This window comes from Ictalurus punctatus, chromosome 26 (assembly GCF_001660625.3).
Source record: "Ictalurus punctatus breed USDA103 chromosome 26, Coco_2.0, whole genome shotgun sequence".
Taxonomy (NCBI): domain Eukaryota; kingdom Metazoa; phylum Chordata; class Actinopteri; order Siluriformes; family Ictaluridae; genus Ictalurus; species Ictalurus punctatus.
The window spans coordinates 6608923-6636908 of record NC_030441.2 but is presented as its reverse complement, the minus strand read 5'-3'; the positions used below and the strand labels follow the sequence as shown (position 1 = coordinate 6636908).

Sequence of the window (27986 nt, the reverse complement as noted above, 5' to 3'; positions counted from 1 at the left end):
CGTCATGACATAACACGTGACATGAACACTGCGCATGCGCCGGTGATAGGCGGAAGGCGGTTCAGTTCAAACTTTAAGAGAAAGAAATATTCAAACGTTAACGGACGGAAGGATAAGCGCAGATAATAGTTTCGCGATTATTTCGCGAGGCGGAAGAATTTATGTATATCTAGGTAATGTTATAAATAACCAAATAATATAACACTAATGTAAAACTAAACAAATTAGTGGTTATGTGTGTATTTGGCGCTCTAAACAGTTTAATAAGGGGCTCGTGAGCATAATCAACACTTACTACTTCACTCAGTGTTTACTACTTCACTCAGTGTTTTAATTAGCAAAGCACGTTGTTGTTGATTATTTTTGCTAGCTGCCTGCTGTTCTCCAGTTTCTTCAATGGAGCAGAAAGAGACACAGAAATTCGGGTAAGTCAGATTAGCTTTCTGTGTTTCATTAATTTTCCTAAAGCAGATACCCCGGGTTCCCACTTCCCGAGCTAAGGCCAGTGTTGTGTTTAAACCTGACTTCCATCTTTGGTGTTTTTGGTCAATATTATCACTTATTGTTGTATAACACATTTACGCGACCCCATTTCTACTCATTATCATTTTTGGAATTTATGGTGAATAAAAGTAATGAAATGATACTGCTCTTTTGTGTGTAAAATAAGCCCAGTTTATGTTTATTTGGGGTACTGTACTGTAGACCGGAGACCAGAGGTCTAACCCTCAACCGCTCAGGTGTATCAATGAGATAAATGTAAGTCACTCTTTATAAGGGCATCTGCCAAATGCCATAAATGTAAAGTAAAAACTTCACTTGGCTTCAAACTGCACAGATTCAGTCACATTATGAGATTTAATGAGCAGTGCCACAAAGTAAATAAATGAAATGAACATTACCAAATAATTACAGTTACCAAACCCATCCCATTTGTGCCTTTTGCTGCATTTCTTGTACATGTTGCTGCTGTTGTCAAAATTATAACCAGGGTTATCAGGCAAATTTCCAGCCCAACTACATCTTAAAAAACAAAACAAACAAAAAAACACAAAAATTAGTCAAATAATTTTGGGATTGGAAAAAGTCCTTAGTCCTCCTGTGGGGAACAAGTTCAGCAGGGTGCACACACATTTGATTTCCAATAACTGGAATATGCCTTTTTGTTATCATCTCATGTGTACACTCCATAACCCCCCTTTCCTTCACCCAGTCTTTATAATATAACTTGCATCCGAGAAGGGTTTATAGATCCTAGGTTCATGGTCTACACTCGCACATTCCCTTTGTTTGCCATAGGGTATGTTTTCGGAAATGGTTTCGATTTAATTACAATTATTTGCCTTAAAAGAATTTACAGGCAGCTATGGACCGATTTTAAATGAGCAGACGGGATATTTTTCCACCCACAACCTTTGTTCCAAAATTAGTCCAATTTGGCATTAAAAAAACGTGACCATGGCAACACCAGAACACTACAGATGGGTTATCTAAATGGGTTTTCTCTGCCACATAATGCACCTGTGCTAATGCCATTGCTTCATCAATTTTGCAGACAAAGCTCTCGTTTACTCGTCAATCTACTTCAATCAGTTTCCTCATCTATAGTCACAAGCTGTGGGTAGTGACCAAATGAATACGGTCATGGGTACAAATAATGGAAATGAGGTTCCCCTGTAGAGTTGCTGTGATTACTCTTTGTGATGGTGTGAGGAGCTTGACAATTCAGGAGAGGCTCTGAGTAGAGCCGCTGCTCCTCCTAAATGAGAGGTACCAGTTCAGGCACCATACAAGGATGCCCCCCAGTCAGCTTCCTCTATAGCTGTATCAGGCACAACCTCTGGACAGAGACAGCAGAGCAGACCAAGCACCTACCAGAGGGATATACTTTTGTCTCCCCTTGGGAATATCTGGGGATCCTGCAGGAGGAGCTGGAATCTGTAACTGAGGATAGAGAAGTCTAGGCTGAACTTCTCAGTTTGTCACTACAACCTACACCAGGAAAAGTGTTAGAAACATGAATGAATATTTTACACCTGAATCTATTGAAAGCCAAGATCAACTGATTAAACAGGTGGAATCAGGTGTGCCTCCTGCTTGGTTGGAATGAAAACCTGCACCCACACCGGCCCTTTCCGATAAGATTGTCCACCCCTGACTTATAGAAAGGGTCTAGAACAATAGTCAACAACTTTATAACCACTGCTGTATACCTGAACTTAGACAGTGGTTAATTGTGTTGTTGACTTGGTCTGATACTGCATACTGGTGTTATGATTAAATTGACTTTGGTTTTCTATATTATGTTCTAATAAAAATGTGCCATCATGAGGTACAGTAAAAGTAACACCACTTCAGTGATCAACCACAAGAAGTATCAGTTAATGTCCACATTTCATGTCAGTTTTACATATTATGGTCTCCTTTAGATGTATAGAATGCTTTGCAAATTGAAATGTCTTGTCAGCTCTGATTGTGGTGTTTTCAGTGTCCAGAAAATGTGACATTTTCATTTTTGTTTGTAGGCATGACCTTGAAGGATTGTCTAAAAGAAGACTTTCATCGGTAGGTACTTGATACCAGTGTAACTGTTTAGGATCTTTTCAGGCTTTTAATATAGAAAACTATTGAAATATACACTTGGTTGCCCCTGTATTGGTTCTGTTCCAATGATAAAATTTAGGCCATTTTATTGCCGTTAACAATTTAATTGTCTTTTCTGTTGATTTAATGCCACTCTTCTATAAGTGTAATAATTTTAATATTCTTGTAACAATTCACTTTGTGAAGATCAGCCGTTTATCAACACTAAACCTGTAAACACATTTCTACAGTGGTGTTTGAAAGTTTGTGAACCCTTTAGAATTTTCGATGTTTCCGCATAAATATGAGCTAAACCATCAGATTTTCATGTATGTCCTAAAAGTGGACAAAGAGAACCCAGTTAAACAAATGAGACAAATATGGCTGGTCAATTATTTATTGAGAAAAATGATCCAATATTACATGTGTGTGTGGCAAAAGTTTGTGAACTCTATATAAAATTTATTTTTCCCTGCAAATGTTTTCCTCACTTATATTGCTTTATATTTGATTGACTTAAAAATAGAAAGAAATAAAATAGTAATTGTGGCATATGCAAATGTTTGGACAACCTTCCAGTAAAGTCTTAAAACCTTAATTGATTCATTAGAACTCTTTAGGCAGGTCAAGAACTGTCTTTAGGAATAACAGTTCCTGAGTGTAATAAATTCTTTGACTCTTCAAACTTTGGGTTAAACACTCAACCATGGGCTCCTTTAAGCAGCTGGTTTAGGATCTGACTATGAATCTAACTGATGCTTACAAAGCAGGGGTAGGCTATAAAAAGATATAGCACCACCAGCTCACATTTTAAGGGGAACTGGACATCAAGGCAAGAACTGAAAGACCAATAATACTCTCCAATAGAACTGTAAATATACTCCCCAGAAAGGCAAAGCAGAAACCTTTTTAAGAAGAGAATACTTTTTATTTTTCACATATATATTTTATATATGTGCATTGAATTTTTCTTCGGACTTCCCAGCTTGTTAGGAAGTTGGAGTCAGAGTGCAGGGTCAGCCATGATACGGCGCCCCTGGATCAGATAGGATTAAGGGTCTTGGTCAAGGGCCCAACAGTGGCAGCTTGGCGGTGCTGGGGCTTCAACCCCTGACCATCTGATCAGTAACCCAGAGCCTTAATCGTTGAGCCAACTCTTCACCCTTGTCATTTATGACTTTAAGTACCTGCAGGATGGTGTACTGTACCATTCTACTCTGCAGAGCTTGCTTGCACAAACATGAGCTGCATGGAAGAGTCATTAGAAGGAACTGTGACCTCATCACAAAAGTGAACATCTGATGTATGCAAAAGAATAGCTAGATAAGCCAGAGGCATTTGCAAGTGCTGTGGACTAATGAAGTAAAAATTAAACCCTATGGTGACAATTACCAAAGCTATGTTAGGTCCACAAGATATTGCAAAATACAGCAGAAGCTTTGGGAATGGCCTTCCCAGTCCCTTGGCATGAAGATCATTGAAAATTTGTAGGTAGATCTCAAACATGTTATGCATGCATGTAAGATGGCTCAAGAAAACCTCATTACTCTAAATGTGGAAAAAAGGAAGAGTGGATAAAAGTTCATTAAACAATAATATATAGGCTTCTACCTGGCAACAAAAAGCATTTGCAAGCTGTGATTGCTGGCAAAGGAAGTTTTACTTAGTAAGGTGTCCAACTGTTTGCAGTTACTGTTTTATTTTGTTCTTTTTTACATTCACTGTTATTTGCAGATTTTTTAAAAAATAAGTAAACTTACATTAGCCACATTTAACTGGTAAAATTAGCTTAACTTTGAGAAAGAGCTAATTTTGCAAAGACAGTGGACCCTTTTCCCACTTTCAGTTTAGAACCCAGAAGTATGCAGAAGCAGGATAAACAGCACACAAAGTGCTGTGTATGATTTTAATATTTCAGTGATAAATGTTGATCCTGTTTCTCACTTTTAATATTTTCATTTATGTAGTTAACTGAAATGTCCAGTAGGTGGTCTCCAACTGATTACCTTTAAGTTTGTTTGTTTTTGTTTTGTTCTTTACATGATCCAATTTGTAACAGCCTTCAGTACAATTCAGCATTTCTTCAGTGGAGCATGGTGCCAGAGATGTAGACATGTTACATGTAAATCAGGTGTACGCAGCAATGACAAAAACAAAGGAACTTCTAAACCGTGTTTTCTTGGCCTGGTTTTATAAAACCGTAGCAGTTGGAGTCCATTAGTAAGGACATGTATAGCAGAGACATCATCACCCATATCTGGCTGACAATTAGAGGCACACCGGTATGGGCTTCTAAATTATAGTATAGTTATTTTTAGATTAATGGGAGAGTATGTATATTATATGCCTTAAAACAGCATTTCTGTTTGTACATGGCATACTTGGTATCTTAATAAATACAGTTTATTTCAAAGTAGCAACTTCATATTTTCTGCATTTGCTAAGCAAAGCAAGCTCTTTCAAGTGGTATAATTATTTTTATTGTATATACATGTCATACATGGGCAATATGCATTTGAAATATAGGCATTAAATACACCCACCACCCCACCCCACCCCCCACCCCCCCATTTATAACCTCTTTCTTTCAGACATACACCTACTTGCTAAAAATAATTAACAATAAAAATGCAACCTTGTACCAGACAACATTCCCTGATAATTGCATCTATCTGGGGAACCTTTTATCCATGAAGCTGAGAGTGTCAAGCAGAGATGTCTGTTGTGTGAAATTCTTCTTAATCTGACTCTGATAGGCTGCATAGGTCACATGCTAATTAGTTCAATTAAACATGTGCTTTTTTTAGAGTGTGATTGTGGGGCAGACAGGCTGTTTTTATACCTTGGTGGAGAAGATATGTCTTCACAAGCTTAGGAATTCTGACAGTTTTGTGATTGTTGGGATATTTGGCTGGTTCCTTTTTATTTGACAGCTTTTATTTATTAAAAAAAAAGCCAAAAGGTTTCCTTGCTAAAACTTAGGGTTAGATTAAGTGGTATAGAATTAATATAGAAGTGCCTAGAATTAATAATTGTCAGTGGAAGGTCCTCACAAGGATAGTAACTAATAATTGTAACTGTGACTCTGCTCAACACAGATTCTAAAAACTACGCGGCCATCAATGAAAGTGTTCGGAAATGATCAGGATGAAAACCAGGTGATTATGATGTAATCTTACTAGAGCTATTCTGAATATTTACTATAAATTTGCTTTTTCTTATTGACATTTCACTCTCCTACATCCCCCAGGAGGAAACTAGACCAATCGAAAAACGACGAAGTTCACGAAGAGTCAGTTTTGCCACTACAAATAATATTCATGTCTTCCCAAAGTAAGGTGATATACATGCACGTTGAATTCCAATACACTGAGAGAGAGTAAAAACACTTATAATGTGTGAATGTTGTTGGGTTTTTTTTTTCTTCTTCTTCTTCTTCAATATTTAGAGACATTAAGGCTGATCCTGCATTGGCTCCCATCCATAACTTAACAGTTGGTGAGTATCCATTTCTTTTGATTTTTGGAAAACCCTGTAATTGATTTTTTAAGCACCCCTCTTTGTGTTTTAACTTTTTTGAGGTAAATATCAAAATATCGGTCGTTGCTTTCTATACAAATACTTGAAGACCAATTGGATTGGAACAAAATTATTACCAACGTCAAATCAACCAATATTATGGCATTAGTGGTCTCCATAACTCCAGTGTTATCAATACTGTAATGGCTCCTCAACAGCACATATCGGCTTTCTTGGAGTTTGCCAAAATACACATTATGGACACTCGAACAATGAGAAAAAAATATTCTGTGGTTTGGTGAAGATATCAGATCTTAGATCTGGAGGAAACTAGGCACCATTCATCACTTGGCCAACAACGTCCCTACAGTGAACCACTATGGTGGTAGCAAAAAATGGTCTTTATTGTTTAACCTTTTTGACCTTTTGCTTAAAAAAATATGGATATCCAATGATTGCAAACACAATACAGGTTTATCAAAAAAATACATCTTTGTTAAATATAGGTGTGCCACAATTACTGACACCCCTATGAATTCATATGAGAAAAATATATTTGAAGTATATTCCCACTGATATTTTACCTTTTTTTAGTACACCTGGGTGACTAGGGACAGGAAATTGTTCAACCATGACTTCCAGTTTCACAGGGTTATAAGTATGAGGTAACACACAGGGCCAATTCCCTTAGTCATTCATCACAATGGGTAAGACCAAGGAATATAGCCATGATGTAACTGGGGGACAGATGAGTTGACTAGAGACTCTTGAGGAAAACTTGCCCAAAAGCACTCAGGATCTCATATTGAGTGTTTTCTAGAGGTCTTCTATGTTTTATCAATAACCCCGCCCTAGAACTGCATACTTTCATAGAAAGAGGATTTTTGATTGACATTGAATATAATGAACCACAGACCTGTGTGTTTGTGTGTATCTGTTTTTGTGAAAGATTTTGGAGATAGGCTACTTTTACAGAGCATCATGCTTCTTTTATTTTCGCGTAACGAAAAACAAACAAAATAGTAATCTGTTTGTGGCTTGTCAAGTTCCAACTTAGTTGAAGTTAAAATTCAAAGGAGCATCTGTGTTGCTGCTTCTCTCTTTGTCTCGCATGTTCTACTGAAAGGAAAAAGTGAATATTAGTATGCTGTTTGTAATGACACAGGTGAGAACAATCACTTGTGACCTGTTGATCCAACCCATTTCAATCAATTCAATTCAATTTTATTTGTATAGCGCTTTTTACAATAGACATTGTCTCAAAGCAGCTTTACAGAAATATCAATACGGTATACAGATATTAAAGGTGTGAATTTATCCCAACTGAGCAAGCCACTGAGTGGCGACGGTGGCAAGGAAAAACTCCCTAAGATGTTTTAAGAGGAAGAAACCTTGAGAGGAACCCGACTCAGAAGGGAACCCATCCTCATCTGGGTGACAACAGTTAGTGTGAAAAAGTTCATTATGGATTTATATGAAGTCTGTATGGCCTTAGGAGCAGCCGTAGTCATTTCCTCTCTCTGTCCAGAGCCGACGCTCAACTAAATACCGTATTCCCTGAAAAAATTTTACTTTTGTAACTATGTCCTGCTCATTAATTGTAATTAAATAATATTGAGGAACAAAAGCTTTATTTTAGTTAACTTTTTATTTGCATTCAACAGGAGCCAATGATGGACGGAATGAGAAGTAAGTTTTCACTTCCTCCTCAAGACACAGCAGGTGTCGTTTCTAGCAGGTTTCATGGTAAATTGTATGTTTGCCTCATACACCCTGTTACTGTATCATGAGTACATTTATAGAAAACCATAATCATATTGTGATGTATGCAAATTTAAAGTAAAACTTACACCAGCAGACATGTTGTTTGATTTGTATTTTTGCCATATAGTAGTCTAGTTTAACAGCAGCTTGTAGAAATGGTTTGACCTCTACCTCAAATCTGTGACCTGTGTAATGAAAGTTTTGCTTTGCGATGATAAAAGTAAGTTGATGATTTTGTCGGCCTATTTGTTCAAATTCAAACATCTTTACCAGACATATCTGGCTTATCAGCCATAGTTTCCTCGGGCCTACCGTAATACAATTCTTTAGATTTAGTTATCCTCTCAACCCTCCTACCTACCTAATCATAGTTTGTTATTCTTACTCATGTTTTTATTGGGATTTACCTTGCTCTTATTTTTTTAATCAGGTTGCAGTGCTTTGATACCAGTGAAAAACATGAAACTATGGGTAAGTATTAATCTGTTGATTAACATCTCACAATTGTTTCTCAGATATGATCTCATGTGCAGTGTATACAAGATAGGAAATTTATTTATTTAAAGTAACAATAAGTTTAATTTTTATAGCGTCTCACTCAGAGCAGGACCAATAAGCTGCATAATCATCATAAAACAAACATTGCGTTTTAATCATTACCAGAAATAAGACATTAAATACTGTTAATACAAGTATGCATTAATAGTGCATTAATATAAATATGCATAAATATGCATTAATTAAAAGTATGTGGTTTATGCTGTTAATTTTAGTCTATCCGCTAGGATTTTATTTTAAAATTTTTTTTTTTTAAGCAAAGTTTGCAATTCTGTGTAGATATTATAAATGGCAAACAACTATGACTGTCTTTGTGCCATTAGTCTCATCCCCTGCCTCAGCTCAACTAAATAAAAATGACCCCTGTAATTTTAGCTAATTCATTTGTTTGTTACAACCAAATATATATGATCAGGTTCAGTGGTTGTGCCGTTGCTTGTTGATCCATTCATAATATGTAGGCTACAATCTCTTTTAGAAAACTGCTGACAGTCTGTGAGCTAATAAACAGAGGCTATTCTGAAGGGGGAAACGGATGTCCTCATAGCGTTTTGTACATGCAGCAATGCTGTCTAAGATGATTGTGGGAGAATACATGAAGAGTCTGACTAGTCTAATTAACCTAAATCTACACCCTAACGTAGTTTGTTTAGATCATGACCATGATTGGCCATGCATCCCCTTAACCACATTTTGCAATTCCAGGATTGGACACCATGCTAACCACACCCATCCATTTTGCACTAAACAAGGTGAGTTACAACTGCCCAACTTATCCTAACTGCAAATCTGAGTCTTCCTAAGGGCACTCTAATAACATTATGTTCACCAAAGCTAGATAGTTGAAAAAATGTCGTCTGGTATTTTTACAATCTTCAGCTAGTTTTGGTTAGCCTGCACTCACTGTAGTCTCAGATTCCTGTTATTGGCTGACAGGAATGAAACCCAATGTGGTCTTCTGCTGTTGTAGCCCATCCGCCTCAAGGTTTGACGTGCTGTACATTTCTGAAATGTTATCTCCTGTGCCTTTTTGTCTGCATTTGAGATGTTTTCCTACAACTCCATCCAAAAAATTAACTTTATAGCTTTCAGATTGCAGCTAATCCACAGTGAGCAATGAGCAAAATCTGTCATAACCTCCAAGCACCTGTACACACGTCCTTGTGGATGGTGCACTTCCCCACAGCTGTGCTTGGCATCCATCTCTTGTGATTGCTATTAAATTGTACTCCTACAAATCACCAAGTTTCAACTAATCCGCAATTTTATACAGTGAGGGAAGAAAGTATTTGATCCCCTGCTGATTTTGTACGTTTGCCCACTGACAAAGAAATTATCATTCTATAATTTTAATGGTAGATTTATTTGAACAGTGAGAGACAGAATAACAACAAAAACATCCAGAAAAACGCATGTCAAAAATGTTATAAATTGATTTGCATTTTAATGAGGGAAATAAGTATTTGACCCCCTCTCAATCAGAGAGATTTCTGGCTCCCAGGTGTCTTTTATACAGGTAACGAGCTGAGATTAGGAGCACACTCTTAAAGGGAGTGCTCCTAATATCAGCTTGTTACCTGTATAAAAGACAGCTGTCCACAGAAGCAATCAATCAATCAGATTCCAAACTCTCCACCATGGCCAAGACCAAAGAGCTCTCCAAGGATGTCAGGGACAAGATTGTAGACCTACACAAGTCTGGAATGGGCTACAAGACCATTGCCAAGCAGCTTGGTGAGAAGGTGACAACAGTTGGTGCGATTATTCGCAAATGAAAGAAACACAAAAGAACTGTCAGTCTCCCTCGGCCTGGGGCTCCATGCAAGATCTCACCTCATGGAGCTGCAATGATCATGAGAACAGTGAGGAATCAGCCCAGAACTACACGGGAGGATCTTGTCAATGATCTCAAGGCAGCTGGGACCATAGTCACCAAGAAAACAATTGGTGACACACTACGCCGTGAAGGACTGAAATCCTGCAGCGCGCGCAAGGTCTGCTGCTCAAGAAAGCACATATACATGCCCGTCTGAAGTTTGCCAATGAACATCTGAATGATTCAGAGGACAACTGGGTGAAAGTGTTGTGGTCAGATGAGACCAAAATGGAGCTCTTTGGCATCAACTCAACTAGCCGTGTTTGGAGGAGGAGGAATGCTGCCTATGACCCCAAGAACACCACCCCCACCATCAAACATGGAGGTGGAAACATTATGCTTTGGGTCTGTTTTTCTGCTAAGGGGACAGGACAACTTCACCGCATCAAAGGAACGATGGACGGGGCCATGTACCGTCAAATCTTGGTGAGAACCTCCTTCCCTCAGCCAGGGCATTGAAAATGGGTCGTGGAGGGGTATTCCAGCATGACAATGACCCAAAACACACGGCCAAGGCAACAAAGGAGTGGCTCAAGAAGAAGCACATTAAAGTCCTGGAGTGGCCTAGCCAGTCTCCAGACCTTAACCCCATACAAAATCTGTGGAGAGAGCTGAACGTTCGAGTTGCCAAACGTCAGCCTCGAAACCTTAATGACTTGGAGAAGATCTGCAAAGAGGAGTGGGACAAAATCCCTCCTGAGATGTGTGCAAACCTGGTGGCCAACTACAAGAAACGTCTGACTTCTGTGATTGCCAACAAGGGTTTTGCCACCAAGTACTAAGTCATGTTTTGCAGAGGGGTCAAATACTTATTTCCCTCATTAAAATGCAAATCAATTTATAACATTTTTGACATGCTTTTTTCTGGATTTTTTTTTGTTGTTGTTATTCTGTCTCTCACTGTTCAAATAAATCTACCATTAAAATTATAGACTGATCATTTCTTTGTCAGTGGGCAAGCGTACAAAATCAGCAGGGGATCAAATACTTCTTTCCCTCACTGTAGGTCTACTACAAACAATTTATGATGTTACTCTTGATTTTTACCCTATTTACTCTCAGTTTAGTCATTGCCAATTCCTGCCGATTAGCTCATTCTCCATTATCGCATTACAGCTACCAAGCAGGGAGGGTAATATCTGATACAATCTTCAGAGATCCTGCTGCCTTTGCAGTGTTGTAGAGCACCTGAATGTGCTTGGAGGAGAGAGCTAACTGCCCTTTTCCATCAACATAAACTTACAGGCACCCACATTTGGCTAGTATTGCTCTAATTGACAGCGGACTGAGTTTCCCAACAAACCATGGATGACTTTGGCACTGTCTGGATTCAAACTTGAATTAAACTAATAGCTTGAATGCTTCTCTGTTGTTTCATTTGAGAGCAAAGATGAATAGAAGCAAATATTAATGAGTTATATATTCCTTTATTAATATAGATTTTTTTTTTTTTTAATCTCTCTAATAGGAGAATTTCTTCCCTCAACCAATTTTACCACTTGACTCTGTGGACAGAACTGTGTTACTTGGGGAGAACACTGGGTACATGGACATGACTCAGAGTCAAACAATTGCAATTGACATGGAGGATGAATTTAATCAAGAATTTACCCTGAACATGTCCAGTGTTTGTGAACCTCACAAGCTCAATAGTCAGAATGGTATGCCCTGTAAAACCTTTGGCACTATGGGAAAAAATGCGATGCATTCGGAATTCAATGACTTTCTTGCTAGTTTATCAAAGACAAGTGCCCAAAATGTTTCTGCTCCATTTTCAAAGAAAAACAATGATCATTTCACTTTGGAAAATACAAGCAATGCAAAAATTGACAAGGAGAATGTTCTACCAACTTGTTTGCCCAAGCTTGCGATTCTTGAGAGGGACCATATGGACATGACCAATAGTCGCACTGTTATAATTGAGGAAAGAGAGGCTTTTCAGCATTTTCCTTATTCTGTCGGTGGAAATCCTAGAAGCACAAATAGAGGGTCCTCTTCAAATTATTTAGATGAGATGGAGCTCACTCATAGTCAGACTGCTACCATCAATGTTAAAGGCATGGAAAATGCATATCACAGCATGCCCTATGTGGATCAAAAGAAATGTAAATTTGTCAGTGATGACACCAGTGAAATGATTATGACGCAAGTTTTGGATGAATATGTTCAAGATCAAGAGCAGTTATCTGAACAAAATATAGCTGACCACTTTCAGAGTAATGTCTCATTTGCCCAAATGGCTGATTCTGATGATATGGAAGTAACCAAATCACAAACTGTTGTCCTAGAGACCAAATTTGAGGGAGAACCTTTTTCCAACTCAAGTACAGTTTCAGCTTGTGTATCTTCCATTACTGGCAATGCTGACAGAACAATAATGAATACGACACAGTCAGGAAATATAACTCCAGGTGCCCTTGCAGCAAGCAAAACTGGAGAGTGCAAAAGAAACGTGACTCTGGCAACACATACTGTGTTTCACAATGATCAGAGTGACTTTATGGAATTGACATGTCAAGCCTCAACTGGTGTTTTGTCTTCTATTCTAGATGAATCTGTATTAAAAGGATGCAGTAATGTGGCCATAGATTCAAAACCTATTTCAACAACAAATGTAATGATGTCAAAACCACAGGCATCCTTCATGCAACTGCCATCAGTCTCTCCAGAAGTGAACAGGGCTGAACATTTTAAAAGTGAACTTCCACTGTCTCACATGGCTGATGATATGGAAATGACACAATGTCATACAGTAGGTGATGATCTGGGAAAGACACACCATACAGTATGTGATGATATGGAAATGACACAATGTCAGACAGTTGTCCTTGAGACCAAAAGCTGTGATGACTACAAGCCATCTGACAAATCAAAGAAAAGGATATCGCTTGTGTCAACATCTTTTAGAACTACAGGTATGACCAACGAACACACTGGGCACATGGAACTGAACAGATATCCATTTTCTAAGAGAACAAAGACTGAGAACTGTGTGATACCTACAGCACAGAAGTTTATTCTCCAGGATCTGTCTGACTGTATGCAAATACAGCAGGGCACTCCTTCTGACATGTCTGTTGTACATGATGATATGGAACTGACAGGATGCAAGACTTTGACTATTGACACAAAAACCTCGGTAACAAGTCCTTCAAACAAGGCACAAAGCACACCATGTGTGTTATCTTCCAGTCCAACCATAAACAAAGTGAAGAGGTCTGAATCAATCCATGATAAACTTGGAACAGTGCTTGCTTCACATGCTGTAGACTGCAAATCACCAATTCCTGTAATGGATTTGGATGCTGTAAATCTTGTAGACAAAGAGGCAGTATCAGATGCAGCTGCCATGGCCTTGGCCAGAGATCAGACAGTTAACACAAAAACTGACCACAAAAACTATAAACCTTCATGTTTTAACAATGTGAATAAAAATGTGTCCCTTAATTCAACTGTCAAAAATGTAGAATCCTCTGAGGAAGACTGTAATATGGAAATTACTAAAGCTTTTACAGTGCCCTTAGAAGAGCAGTGCTGTGTTGCATTTAATCAGGAAGAAATGGCCAGAGAAACTGTGAAGACCGCACCTGTAACCACTGACCAAACTATATTTAAAGAAATGGACCATACATTGCCAATAAACAACAAAACCGCTTCCTCTGCCAAAAAAGAAGGTTATGTATCTGAGTCTGATAGTGACACTTTGAAAAAAGAACATTCGAGCTCTATTGAATCCCGACGAAGGAGTCTAGCCGATCTACAAGTGAAACTTCAAAATATTTCACAATATATTAGTGAGCCAGATAGATTGTTGGCTGGAAGTGTTACTGCACCTCTAGTTAGCTTCACAGTGGTGTCTCCAGTTGAAAAACATTCTGAAATAGACAGTTCCTTACAGCCTTCCAAGGAAACTCAGCTGCTTGAAAACAAAATTAACTTGGCTCATAAAGAGGGCACCACACCATTCAAACTCAAGAATTCTCTGATGGCAAGACTGTCAGTTGGTGGTATTATGCCAAAATTTCCTCCACGAGCAAGACCAGCATGTCCAAACCAAACAGAGCCCAAAAGCACTAATGGCCTTCAAGGTCTTCAACTGCAGACATGTTTCATTGCTGAAACATGTCAAAACATGAACATACAATATGGCAGCGATGAAACTGATCTCCTTGATGAAGTGCTTCCTGAAGAAGATTTCTCAGGTAGTTTGGTCAGCTATCTGAGCAAAAACAAAGAGCAAGAAGTCACTACTGGGGTTCAGTTGAATGAGGATGCTATTGAATATGATCACATGGAGTCTGTCATGAATATAAACCAATCTGAGAAAATGCCACCTGAAGAAAATGATGCAACCATGAAAGACACCAGTGAAAAATTGGTAAGATGATTTGTGCTTTACTGAATGTCTTATGTCCATTTACCGGTTAAACTTGGTATAGCATTAAATATTTTGAATTTGGTAATGTTATTTATTTAGTTAGTTAGTTAGTTGTTGTTTCTCACTGCCATGTATGATGTGTGCAGTGGGACAGTACCTCTGCAGCTCAGAATGCCCCAACTCATATGGTAAAGATAATAGATGACACCAACTCCAGCAGCAATTCCACCATGATGAAATGCGAAGGAGTCTCTGAATTAAGTGAGTTTAAACTGTAGAGCCTTTAAATATAATAATACCATAGTAATTGTTTCCAGATTACTGTAAACCTCATTGTTTCCTTTGTTAAAAGCCCTAAGAAACTCACAGCTCGATTCACAGTGGATCACAATGGATCACGAATTTGATTTCTATAAGGTAAACATATTTACTTGTATTTAATTATTCAGTACAGTCAGAGCCTTTGTGTGTTTGTGTGCAATTAAATAACTGAAATATTTTAGACCAGTTTATTCTACCTAAACTATAATAACTTGCACATAACCACTGCAAATCCATGCATTTATTAAACCTGTTCATTTGTTTTTGTTTTTAAGAAACTTGAAGACGGAAGTGTTACAGTGAACGAGCTCCTAACACAATTTGGTGCCAAATTTGTAATCCACCGATCAAGACCCAGCGCTCTTCCTGACAATGTAAGCTCTTCATATTTCACCAGTGTTGCATGTTTGAGCAAAATATTCACTTTGCTCTACTCTGCTACAGTTTAGAGCTGCAGAAACTTACACAATGGAGGACTTGCTTAGAGAAAAATACATACACCGTCCTAAGCAGAAAGTCTATGAAGCAGATTGCCAGAACCTCTCAGAGATGGCTGAAGGGTACGTAAACACATTATAGATGTGTTACTTGTCTTGCATGTTACATGGTTGCTGCCATCAATCTTTTATCCAAAAAAAAAACAAAAATTATGAATAAAATGTAAAATTCGGAATTTTTTTTTTTTTTTTTTTTTTTTTTTTTAACAGATTTAAAACACAGATGGCAGATCAAGATAAACCACTGAGAAGTATCAATGGAACACTGCTGCAAGATATTTGTGCTTTCTCAAAAGAGCAGGTGCTGTCTGTTTTGTATTACAGTGTTTATAAAACGTTTAAAAAATCATAGAAAATCATGTGGCTGATCAGTGCTTTTCTGATGGTCTTTCAATGATTTTAGAAAAGCTCAGGGAATCACAAATATCATTTACCAGCTAGAAATTACAATTAACCTGTTCCAGTTAAGGAAGTTGTTCTATATCTTATAGCTACAAAGATTTGGTGCCAAGTTGAAGGAACGAAGAGTGCACTTCCGAAAACGAAGGAAGGCAATTTCCCATAAAATTAAGGAAAACTTGTATTCTGAGCTTTTAAAAACAACACAGGTGAGAGAATTAATTCTTTATATCAGGTGTATTTGTATGCATCATATATCTATTATGTAAACAGTACTTTTACAAGAAATCATGCTTTTAGCAACTTTTCTACTTGGAAAAAGGAACTAATTTTCTCCTAAGAAATAAATAAACACAATGGCTTGTACTGTTGTAGGAAAATAATCAAAGGTGGGTTGGTGTTTTATTCCACTTATATCTCAGCGAATTATTTTAATTATTTTTTTTCCAAAGATTCAGGTTTATAGTTATTTTTAATGCTTTGAAGCATCCTTAATGCAAGTAAGCTCCTGATATCACTAAAAGCCAAAAACGGTCATTCTCTCACCAGTCACCTTGCCTCACAGAGATGACCCAGTGACCCAGGATTGATTTGATTTCTGGGTGGGTTAAAGTCAAGTCAAGTAAAATATACCGTCTTGTCCATTTGGAGTGAATATTTTCTGTAATTTTCAGGATGCAAAACAAAGTCTGATGGCTAAACTCACGGAGACAAGTGAGATGTTAGAAGAACTAGATGGATGTATAAATGACTTGGAGTCTGGTATGGAACAATTCATTCATTTCCTTTATGCAATTAGAAATTGTTTGGCTGCGATTAACATTTTATTGGTTAGTTGGGTGATTTTTTTTTTTTTTTAAATATATAAAATAAAAAAGTAATATTTTTAGTATCGGGGGGGGGATTCTGCCACAGCATGAGATTATTATCAGGTGCTTATGTCAAGCAAATAAGAAACCCAAATGTAAGGTGGTGGTAAGGGATTATTTATTTGTTTGTTTGTTTGTTTGTTTGTTTGTTTGTTTATTTAAACTGGTTCTGCACACCTGATTTGTTTTAATTGTTACCTGACAATCAAAACAGACACAACTAAAATATCTGGCAGCTAACTGATAAAGTAATTTTACTTGTGGTGTTTGGCAAATAATCTTTGCTGCATGGAATCAACTCCAGAGCTTTTAGTTCCACTCTTAGCCTTTTAGTGTTTGATCCCTGGAATCAGTGAATCAACTTTGCCATTTCCTACCGATCCCCCCCAACCCCCTTTTCTTATTGGGAACTGCAGGATGACGACTTGATGATGCAGAAGTTACTCACATTAAAGCACGTTATGTTGTGAGGGGAACGGTGCAGTGTAGTTTAAGAGTTTCCATATTGTACAAGTTGTTCTGTTTTAACATGTGCCAACATTTCAATCAAATACGTTTTTAGGCTAAATGACATTTGTTGCCAACTGTTTTTTTATAATAATTTTTTTTTTGCTGATTAGCTATTGCAGCCCTTATTTATAACCTGTATATGTATGTACAGGTGCCTCTAAAAAAATATGAATATCGTGAAAAGGTTTTTTTTTTTTTTTTCCTTGTTTTTTTTTTCTGTACTTTAATTCAAAAAGTGGAACTTATATTTTAGATTCATTACACATAAAGTGAAATATTTCAAGCCTTTTTTGTTTTAATCTTGATGATCATGGCTTACAGCTCATGGAAATCAAAAATCCAGTATCTCACAATATTAGAATAAAGAATTTATAATACAGAAATGTTGAACTTATGAAAAGTATGTTAATTTATGCACTCAATACTTGGTTGGGGCTTTAATCCTTTTGCACGAATTACTGAATCAAAGCATACTGAGCGATTAAAGGCTCAGGAAACGTTTGCAGGTGTTTTGAGTTGGGTAACTGATTAGAGATCTTCTCAGGTCAACATTTCTGTATTATAAATTCTTTATTCTAATATTTTGAGATACTGGATTTTTGATTTCCATGAGCTGTAAGCCGTAATCATCAAGATTAAAACAAAAAAGACTTGAACTATTCACTTTATGTGTAATGAGTCTAGAATATATTAATCCACATTATATCCACTTTTTGAATTACATTATGGGACAAAAAATGAACTTTTCCATGATATTCTAGTTTTGTTTAGATACACCTGTTTTTTTTTTATTATTATTTGTTTATTTTTGTTGTTTTGCTAAAGTTATGTTGATTACAATTATACATTTGAAAGTTACACATTTTCTGTACAGTATATTGTACAATGTTCAGAATCTAATCCTAAAACACTAATATTAATAAAAATCAGACTTGCATTAAATAAGAATTTTGGATGAAACCATTTTGAATAACCATGTTGTATAATTGAACTCATGCATGTTTTTAAAAATAGAGTTGAATGGGATGAATAACATCGTCATGGGAGACCAACATTCCCTCCTCAGACTTGAACCTGTTTTGAAGGCAAAGCAAGAACAACTTGATGCTCTTAATTCAGAAGTTACTGAGAAAGAAAAGTATGTATTGCTAATAAATATCAGTTTTCATATACGTATAAAACTGCTGAATCACACGTATAATTATTAAGTCCTCCATATTCGCTGAGCAATTCATTAAAAATAGACTACAGCTGTTTGTTAAATTGAGTGCCCCCCCACCATTTTAATAATCATCCTTTGCTGTTGATGCTAGACAAATCTATAAGCTTGAACTTCAAGCTCAATCTTTGGAGGACACACGGGACAAAGTTCAAGATGAAACGAAGGAACTGGAATGCCGTACAACAAATCTGAACAGGTATATTGCCATTTCTTTAACCTTTGGACCTTCTGTCATAAAAGTTAAAAACCTCCTTTCACAAATCTAAGTTGTTATATTTAATATCAGAAATTGTGGCATAGGACTGATAATAGAGGTTGTAATGAGTTATAAGTGCAATACTACTATTTTGCGTACTTGTGTATATTGAGTACGTACGATAGTGACATATGTTTGATAATAAGCAGTAGTTGTTTTTCATTTCTGAACTGACGTAATCAAATGCAATTTTACATAGTCATGCTCTATACTCCCAGACTTAAAACCCCTCTGTCCAAGATCAAGGGACTAATTGGCATAAAATTTAAAAATGGAGCAGCTGACATAAGCTACGACAAAGGACAAGTAAGGGAAGCGTATAGCCTTCTGTTTAGAATCACACAAACTAAACAAAAATAAACTAAAACTGCTTTATGGGAAAATAGTTTTTCTGTAATATTTTATTAAATTGGGAGCTGAAAACCTCATTAAACAATCTAAGTGAGAATATATTTCAGGCAAGTGTTACTGCATCATGCAAATATAACAGCCTTTCAGATTTAATATGCTATTGGAGGCCATGCATCAACAGGACAGTATTTTAAACCTTTCCATCAAAGGCAGATGAGCTTTCCAAAATCATGCTGTGTAAGAATTTGATTTGTAAAATGTGCCAGATCTAGCCAGGTTGGCTAATTTTAATCTGTAGTCCCTAGGCAGGTTGATGTTATAATAACCCAATAGAAAACAAACAAACAAACAAAATTGTCATAACACAAAACTATCATACCAGAATCTCTAAACCTCATTCAATTGCAAGCATTTGTATGTAATCAGAGACAACAAGATCAAGTAGTCAATAGGTAAATGTTAATTGTACTCAGTAAAAGGTGACTTTTCATACATTATTAACACTCTTAGCTGTTTAACTAATTTTGTCTAGTGTTAAAGAAGACGTGTGAACAGGAAATATCTCTGCTGATCAGCGGTATTCTGCAACAATATTTTATCATCTCTCCAGACGTTGCTAGTAAGAATGGGTGACTGTTTTATTACATACGTACTGTATATTGTGAAAATTTATTTAGGCATCACAGTATAAACTAACAATGGTCACTCACAAAGGTCAGTAGTGTGTATGTGTGTTTATATACACAGTCATTTGAAAAAATAACTTGGATTTTTTTTTTTTTTTTTTTTTTTTTTTTTTTCCCCAAAAACACATATTTGGACAAGCAAACATTTGATCATATTTGAATATTTATTAAGTTAATAAAGTTAATATATATATAAAATTAGCTTTTTCAATTATTTATTCAACAGCAATATCAATAGATGTGATATTCTTCTGTGGAAAAAGTAATTACTCCCTTGGCCTCAGAAGCTAGTATTGCCCCCTTTAGCAGAAATAACTTCTTGTACGCCTTTTGCATAAAAGTTTACTTCAGCCTGCCCACATTAGCTTCTAATTCAGCTAACTTTCCTGATATGCATTTTGCCATTAGTGTTATTTTAATCTGGTGGTCCCTTTTAAGATCTTTGTGTTTATGATGATGTTGAAGGTCACATGACAGTGGCGGATGTAGTATGTCCGGGATTTTTTTCACGATTATTCATTGATTTTTAGGGACACTATATTTTTATTGCGCTTTCACATCTAAATAAACAGACCACTGCTTTCACCTCCATGTTGTGCTACATTCCTGCTAATGTAAAAATCTTTGAATCAAATTAAACTAGTCCTTAAAGTGCATCATCTCATAGAAGCAAAATATAAATAAAATTGTACACAAAATACAGGATAAGTAAAGATAAAAATGACCAACAAAATGAAAACATGCTATCAAATATATCAATATGCAACTAAATGAAAACAATTCAGGCCTATGCAGAAAAGGCAATAACAGTGTTTACAGGAGGAGAGACACAGCCAAATACAAAGCTAACCCTATGCTATAAACCAGAGGTTCTCAACCTTTTCCAACTAAAGCCTATAATGTGCCCCCCCCGACGACCCACGCACACGCACACACACGCACACACACAGGGTGGCTGTGGCTCAGGTGGTAGAATGGGTTGTCCACTAATGTGGTTATCCATGACATTGTTAAATCTCCAGCTCTCAGCCTCTCACTGAACAGAGCAGACACAGAAAGAGGTGTGAGTGCAGTGGAGTAAATGTAAATGGTCTGCACTTGCACTTATGGTCTGCACTTACAGTACTGGTGACATTTGGAAAGTCACTAAGGTTTCTCCAAAAAGTTGCTAGATTTGTCGCTAGGTGCTTTTTTCTTTTCTTTTCGCTCAACGGTCGCTAAACAGGTCTGAAAAGTCGATAAGTTGCCAAAACTGGTCTGCACTGACAGCTAGATAAAAGGCAGGCTAAGCTCTGCCTCTCCCCAGCAATAATAAAATACAGAAGGAGAGGGAACACTGAGTTTTTCCATTTATGCACATTCTATTTGAAAAGCAATAAAATACAAAGAGTATTTTGTATTTTTTAGTAAATGATGCTAACTCGTTTCTGGGTTTTGGCATTACAAAATGACGTCATCCCTGCGCCGCTCTATGATGACTGGCTGTAAGTGTAGGAAGCACTTGATTTGATCTGCAGCGGCGTTTTCTATGAGCGGAGGACGAACTTTAAACGTCAATATCGAGGTCGATCATGTTCATGTAATCGTGGGCAGTCAAAATCGTGATCGATATTTGATTAATTGTACAGCCCTACTGTATCCCCCCAATCCCCCCCCCCCCCCCCCCCCCGACATCACTCTATGTAAACTATAGATTGTTGTGCATAAAAATCCCAGGAGATCAGCAGAAATAGTCAAACCAGCTCTTGTTCTACAACCTCACCAAGGTCAAGTCACTGAAAACATTTACCCTATATGGGAACATTTAACTGAAACTCTGCACCTCTATCTGTATGATTTAATGCATTTTGCTGTTGCCACATGACTGGACAATTGGTTAATTGCAGGAATGAATTGGTGTTTATAAAGTGGCCAATGAGTGTAGGTTAAGTTGATTTGAGTGGCTTCTGGTATAATTATTTTTTAACTTAAATACTGTGTAGCGCTATTTTTGCTTCTGCTTGGAGCTTTTTGCCCTTCTGTCTCACTGTGTATGTGTATGGAAACTGCAAAGATGTGCATTTCTCAAAAACTGTTTATGCCCTAGTTTTAGCCAAGATTTTACATTTTTAAGAACTGCTGATGTAATCATAAAGGCTGTTCTGTGCTTGTCCCTGGACTCCTATTCACAATATGCTTATCCTTTCCACACAGTTAGTACTGTTTATCTTTACTCTTCTACACCTATGATTATCATGATTTTATGATTTATACTATCAGTTGTCACGCAGAAGAGGATGGGATCCCTTTAGAGTCTGGTTCTTCTGATGGTTTCCTTCCTCGGGTCTCATGCCTCTGGCTTGCTCATTAGAGATATAAATTTCCATACAGATTTTTGTGAAGTCTGTTTTATAAGTCCTATACAAGTAAAATTAAATTAGATTGAATTAATGAACAGGATATGTAGCTGTGCTTTGTGAATGCTGCTGCTTTTATTGAGTTACCAATATTGACAATGATTGTTTGCTGGGTTACAAAAATAACTGGGTAAAAATATTACCCAATTTAAATCAGGCAGCTGTCTGACATTTCTTATAGTCAGATCTCCAAAGTATTTCAGTAGTTTATTTTTTATATATATATATCTCATGTGGTGCACTTTAACTTAAAAATAACTCCTAGCTAATCATATTTCCAAACAAGACCATAAATTCAGACACTTTTATGAGAATAGAATGCTACTCACTCCCTCAATGTGGGTATATACCTCAACCTCATTTTACTTGTCTAAAATAGTTTATTAAACATTCACTATTTTGTCCTTAGGCTTAATGGTTCTTTTTCTTCCAGTCTGAATGAGTGGCGATTCAATCCTGGGGATAAAAATGGGATTGTTTTTACCTTTCTTCATGACACTGTGCAGCTGGTTGTGAAACACAAAAAGGCCACTGGTAAGTCTTAATACCTAGCCACTCAATAGTGACTAAGAATGAGCATGCTTCGGTTATTTTCAATTTATTCTGAAATCATTGCATATCATAGTACTGTGTAACACCTGTAACATTTTATTTTTTCATGGAGAAGAATGCATGCAAGAAGATGTGGATGTGGACATATCGTTCAAATTTCTACTGAATGGTGAGAGAATTTTGTGACCTTAAAGAAAGCATTTAAACTATTTTCTATAAAAGTATAATTCTCGATGAGTAAAAAAAAAACTTTGTGCAGTAGAGAGAATGGTTTTACAGAAAATATTTGCAAAACTTCAGTGACTAAATACTCAACTGGAACTAAATTAATTGCTTTGCTCACATACCTGCACAGTGTTTATACTGTACAGGCATCAACCTCAAAGGCATTTGTCATTGGGTTTCTCTTTGTTTGCTTTCTCTGCATGAAATTTAGTTGTCACCTACTTACCATCAATTTTATTGCTTAAAATACACTGATTAGGCAGCAAAAGTTTAGTTTTAGATTATAGATTTAACTTGTGGGTAAAATTTTTCCTGAATCATATTATTATGCTTAATGATGTTATTGATTGATCTTTCTGTCTCTAGAAACTTTTGGGCAAAAATTTTCATTCTAATCTAAAATAACTATCTGGAAATGAAATGTCATTCCAAAATAAAGTAACCAATGATTTAGAATCATTGCACCATCGTTGCACCATTTTGCTCCATATTCACCCCTTCAGAACTACTGTATTTTTGTCTAGCTATCGATATAATTTTGAAACTTTACAGAGAAGAGACAGAAGGATAGAAAAATATATAATATGCATTATTTCACCCTTTTCCCCTTTAAAGCTAAAAGCTCACAGCCGAGTGCAGTCATGGTCCACAAACTGCTCATAGAAAACATCGACTCTCAAGCTAAATGGATCCAGAAGTACTCAACAACTCAAAACATACCAATGGTAATTATTTATTGTTAATATAAAGGGTTAGTCTATATACAAATAATCCTGATATAGCTATAATGCTAACCACTATCATAGAGAAGATATTTTTTTGCATATGAGTGTACTGTTGGCACATGCAAAGTACATGGAACATTTTACTTTGCTTTATAATAGAAGGAACCATTTTGCTTCGTATAGTAGCAGTTTACAGTCTTAGTTGTTTAAAGTTCTGTGCGTAAAATCAGTTAACTTGTGGGGGTTTATACATTACTGTTTTTAGTAATGAGGTCTAAGTAGTAAGATGTTATCAAACTAAAAGGGTTAAAGGGTCAGTCTATGTGATTTCCATGCAACAACTTTGAAAATGTTTTTCTAACATAATGTAATTGTAATTTTTTACCCTCATTCTTTTTGTGGTAAAATAATTTTTAACATACTCTAACGTGTAAAAATACATATACATAAAATGGCCAGTGAATGCATCCCTTTGTGGCCACAATTAACCCATAATACAATGGCTACTTCCAGCATGATAATGCAGCATGTCCCAAAGTATGTCTCTCGAAAATGTCTTAAAATCTGTTAAACTGTTTCCATGAATATTACAATGAGTTCAGTGTACTTCACTGGCCTCCCCACCAGCTCTGAATCCAATAAAGCACATTTGGGATGTGATAGTATGGGAAATTCACAGCATGAATGTACAGCTGCCAAGTCTGCAGCAAATATATGATTCGATCATGTCAACACAGTCCAATTTTAAAGCAATATTTGCAACCACTTGTGGAATACATGGCATGAAGTGTCACACAAAGCAAGATCAGGCACATCATAGAGAGTTGAGCAGCCCATAGACCCAATACACACATATGGTCATGGTCAGGAGAAATCTGCCTTTCATGTTTGTGCCTGGAGTACCAGCATTCAACCAACATAAAAATTCAACAAACAAGTTCTTCTTATTCTTGTCTGTATTTGTATCTGTTTACGAAGTTATATACGTTTAGAACATTCTCTTCAATCTGAATAATGTATTTGCATTCAATTACATCCTTCATACATACATACATACATACAAATATATACAGTGAGGGAAAAAGTATTTGATCCCCTGCTGATTTTGTACGTTTGCCCACTGACAAAGAAATGATCAGTCTATAATTTTAATGGTAGTTGTATTTGAACAGTGAGAGACAGAATAACAACAAAAAAATCCAGAAAAACGCATGTCAAAAATTTTATAAATTAATTTGCATTTTAATGAGGGAAAAAAGTATTTGACCCCCTCTCAATCAGAAAGATTTCTGGCTCCCAGGTGTCTTTTATACAGGTAACGAGCTGAGATTAGGAGCACACTCTTAAAGGGAGTGCTCCTAATATCAGTTTGTTACCTGTATAAAAGACACCTGTCCACAGAAGCAATCAATCAATCAGATTCCAAACTCTCCACCATGGCCAAGACCAAAGAGCTCTCCAAGGATGTCAGGGACAAGATTGTAGACCTACACAAGTCTGGAATGGGCTACAAGACCATTGCCAAGCAGCTTGGTGAGAAGGGGACAACAGTTGGTGCGATTATTCGCAAATGGAAGAAGCACAAAAGAACTGTCAATCTCCCTCGGCCTGGGGCTCCATGCAAGATCTCACCTCGTGGAGTTGCATTGATCATGAGAACAGTGAGGAATCAGCCCAGAACTACACGGGAGGATCTTGTCAATGATCTCAAGGCAGCTGGGACCATAGTCACCAAGAAAACAATTGGTAACACACTACGCCGTGAAGGACTGAAATCCTGCAGCGCGCGCAAGGTCCGCTACTCAAGAAAGCACATATACATGCCCGTCTGAAGTTTGCCAATGAACATCTGAATGATTCAGAGGACAACTGGGGGAAAGTGTTGTGGTCAGATGAAACCAAAATGGAGCTCTTTGGCATCAACTCAACTCGCCGTGTTTGGAGGAGGAGGAATGCTGCCTATGACCCCAAGAACACCATCCTCACCGTCAAACATGGAGGTGGAAACATTATGCTTTGGGGGTTTTTTTCTGCTAAGGGGACAGGACAACTTCACCGCATCAAAGGGACGATGGACGGGGCCATGTACCGTAAAATCTTGGGTGAAAACCTCCTTCCCTCAGACAGGGCATTGAAAATGGGTCGTGGATGGGTATTCCAGCATGACAATGACCCAAAACACACGGCCAAGGCAACAAAGGAGTGGCTCAAGAAGAAGCACATTAAGGTCCTGGAGTGACCTAGGCAGTCTCCAGACCTTAATCCCATAGAAAATCTGTGGAGGGAGCTGAAGGTTCGAGTTGCCAAACGTCAGCCTCGAAACCTTAATGATTTGGAGAAGCTCTGTAAAGAGGAGTGGGACAAAATCCCTCCTGAGATGTGTGCAAACCTGGTGGCCAACCACAACAAACGTCTGACCTCTGTGATTGCCAACAAGGGTTTTGCCACCAAGTACTAAGTCATGTTTTGCAGAGGGGTCAAATACTTATTTCCCTCATTAAAATGCAAATCAATTTATAACATTTTTGACATGCGTTTTTCTGGATTTTTTTGTTGTTATTCTGTCTCTCACTGTTCAAATAAATCTACCATTAAAATTATAGACTGATCATTTCTTTGTCAGTGGGCAAACGTACAAAATCAGCAGGGGATCAAATACTTTTTTCCCTCACTGTACATATACAAATAAATTATATTTAATGTAGGTTTAGTGCTTGTTTAAGTGCTTAGGGAAGAGATGGGACTTCAGTCTTAATTTGAAGACAACCAGCAATTTTTTTGATTGGACTGCTCTGGGATTTCCATTCATGGTGACAGTACAAAGAAATGTATCGAGGCTTGTCTACCCACAGAAAGTTAAGCAGTTTCTTAGTTGCCTACCCAGTTTTGGATACATTTGGAAACATGTCCGAGACAAGCCACAGTCAATGCACAGATGATCTGTGTTTTTGATGATACTCTTTGATGTATTTGAAATATTCCCACAATAGTTGCTACATAACGTCAGTGTGGTGGTGAGCCGACTTCGACTCTTGGGTGAAGAAATCTATAGGCTGAAGAAGTGGGGAGGTGTGAGACTTGGAATCTTGCATATTACTTGTGTGGATACATTGTAAGTCAGCACTTATTTAACTAATTAATTGAAGTTATTGTTGCGTTCATAATAAACAGACTTGATCAGCATGAATTTCCATCAGTTGCATGTTAAAGAAGTAATTTTGCAAGCTGACATTTTAAAATGCATTTTATCAGTGGGTGATGAGAATCGTATCACTCGTAGGGTTGGGAGTTCGATTCCCGGCCCACATGTCTCCACGTACCAAAGTGTCCTTGTGCAAGACACTGAACCCCATGTGGTTCCCGATGGCAAGCTAGCGCTGTGCGTGTATGTGTGAGAGAATGTAACCACTAAGGTTAAAAAGCACTATACAAGTGCAGACTATTTACTATAATGGTTAGCTAATATCCTTGCACATACATATTACGGAATTGGAAATGTCAATCTGCACCTACATCTTTAACTTTGTTTCTTTGCTGAAATACAGTACCACAACAACAAACAGACTCACTGTCCATTTGGCATTATGCTTTGCTATTACTTGTCGCCATTTCATAACAGTATTTAATTTGTTGATTTTGAAAAATTTGCAACTGAAATGTTTTTCCTCTCATTTTTACCCCCTTAGAGTTGAAGTCATGTTCTCTAGCGTCAGGGCATTTGTTAAGTTTGAGCTAAGCCTGGCTGTTACCCCGGATTATCCATTCAGGCCTCTGCAACTGCAGAGGTTCCAAAATCACATTGGTGACACAAGGTTTGGAATAATTTATATGTTTAAAAATAAATAATTTTAACAATTTATTCATTCCTTACTTATTGATTTGGTAGACACTTTACAGTGTCAAATGTAGTTCATAACAGCGATAATACTGTATAAATGCTTAGGGCTGCCCACTTTGGAATATATTTATGTCTATTTTGTTTAAAATATCTGCTTTGTTTTTACATCTTACACAGGCTGGAGCAAGTCAAAGACATCATATCCTCTGTAAGACCAGCCAAGAACTATCTCACCACAGTCATGAAGAGGATTCATTCTAATCTGCTGGGTTAAGACCTGTTTTTTTTTTTTTTTTTTTTTTTTTTTTTTTTTTTTTTTTTTTAAATGTTTATTCCATTCATGCATGTAAAAAAAAAAAAAATGTTAATGTAAAAAAACTTTACATCTGATTTATATAATTTCTAACTTTTTTATTGAATAGTGAGCACAGAGTTAGGGTTTAATAAAGGGTTAGACTTGA

The 27986-nt window shown here is 37.0% G+C and overlaps 1 protein-coding gene across 2 annotated transcripts; it reads left to right on the top strand.

The window, feature by feature from the left end:
• Positions 1-24: 24 nt before the first annotated feature.
• Positions 25-27986, top strand: knl1 (kinetochore scaffold 1). 2 transcript variants are annotated; one of them, XM_017457530.3, is made up of 25 exons: positions 25-173; positions 371-425; positions 2526-2565; positions 5682-5741; positions 5834-5916; positions 6032-6081; positions 7767-7791; positions 8297-8337; positions 9130-9176; positions 11769-14678; positions 14825-14939; positions 15031-15095; positions 15275-15373; positions 15444-15559; positions 15707-15797; positions 15988-16104; positions 16570-16657; positions 18289-18412; positions 18588-18692; positions 22619-22719; positions 22850-22906; positions 23578-23687; positions 26678-26799; positions 27374-27499; positions 27703-27986. In XM_017457530.3, exons 2-25 carry the CDS (start codon positions 397-399, stop codon positions 27797-27799), a joined length of 4818 nt encoding a protein of 1605 aa, XP_017313019.1. In that variant the 5' UTR covers positions 25-173; positions 371-396; the 3' UTR covers positions 27800-27986. The 2 variants fall into 2 exon arrangements, with proteins under 2 accessions (XP_017313019.1, XP_017313020.1); XM_017457531.3 differs by having other exon boundaries at positions 26-173; positions 22853-22906.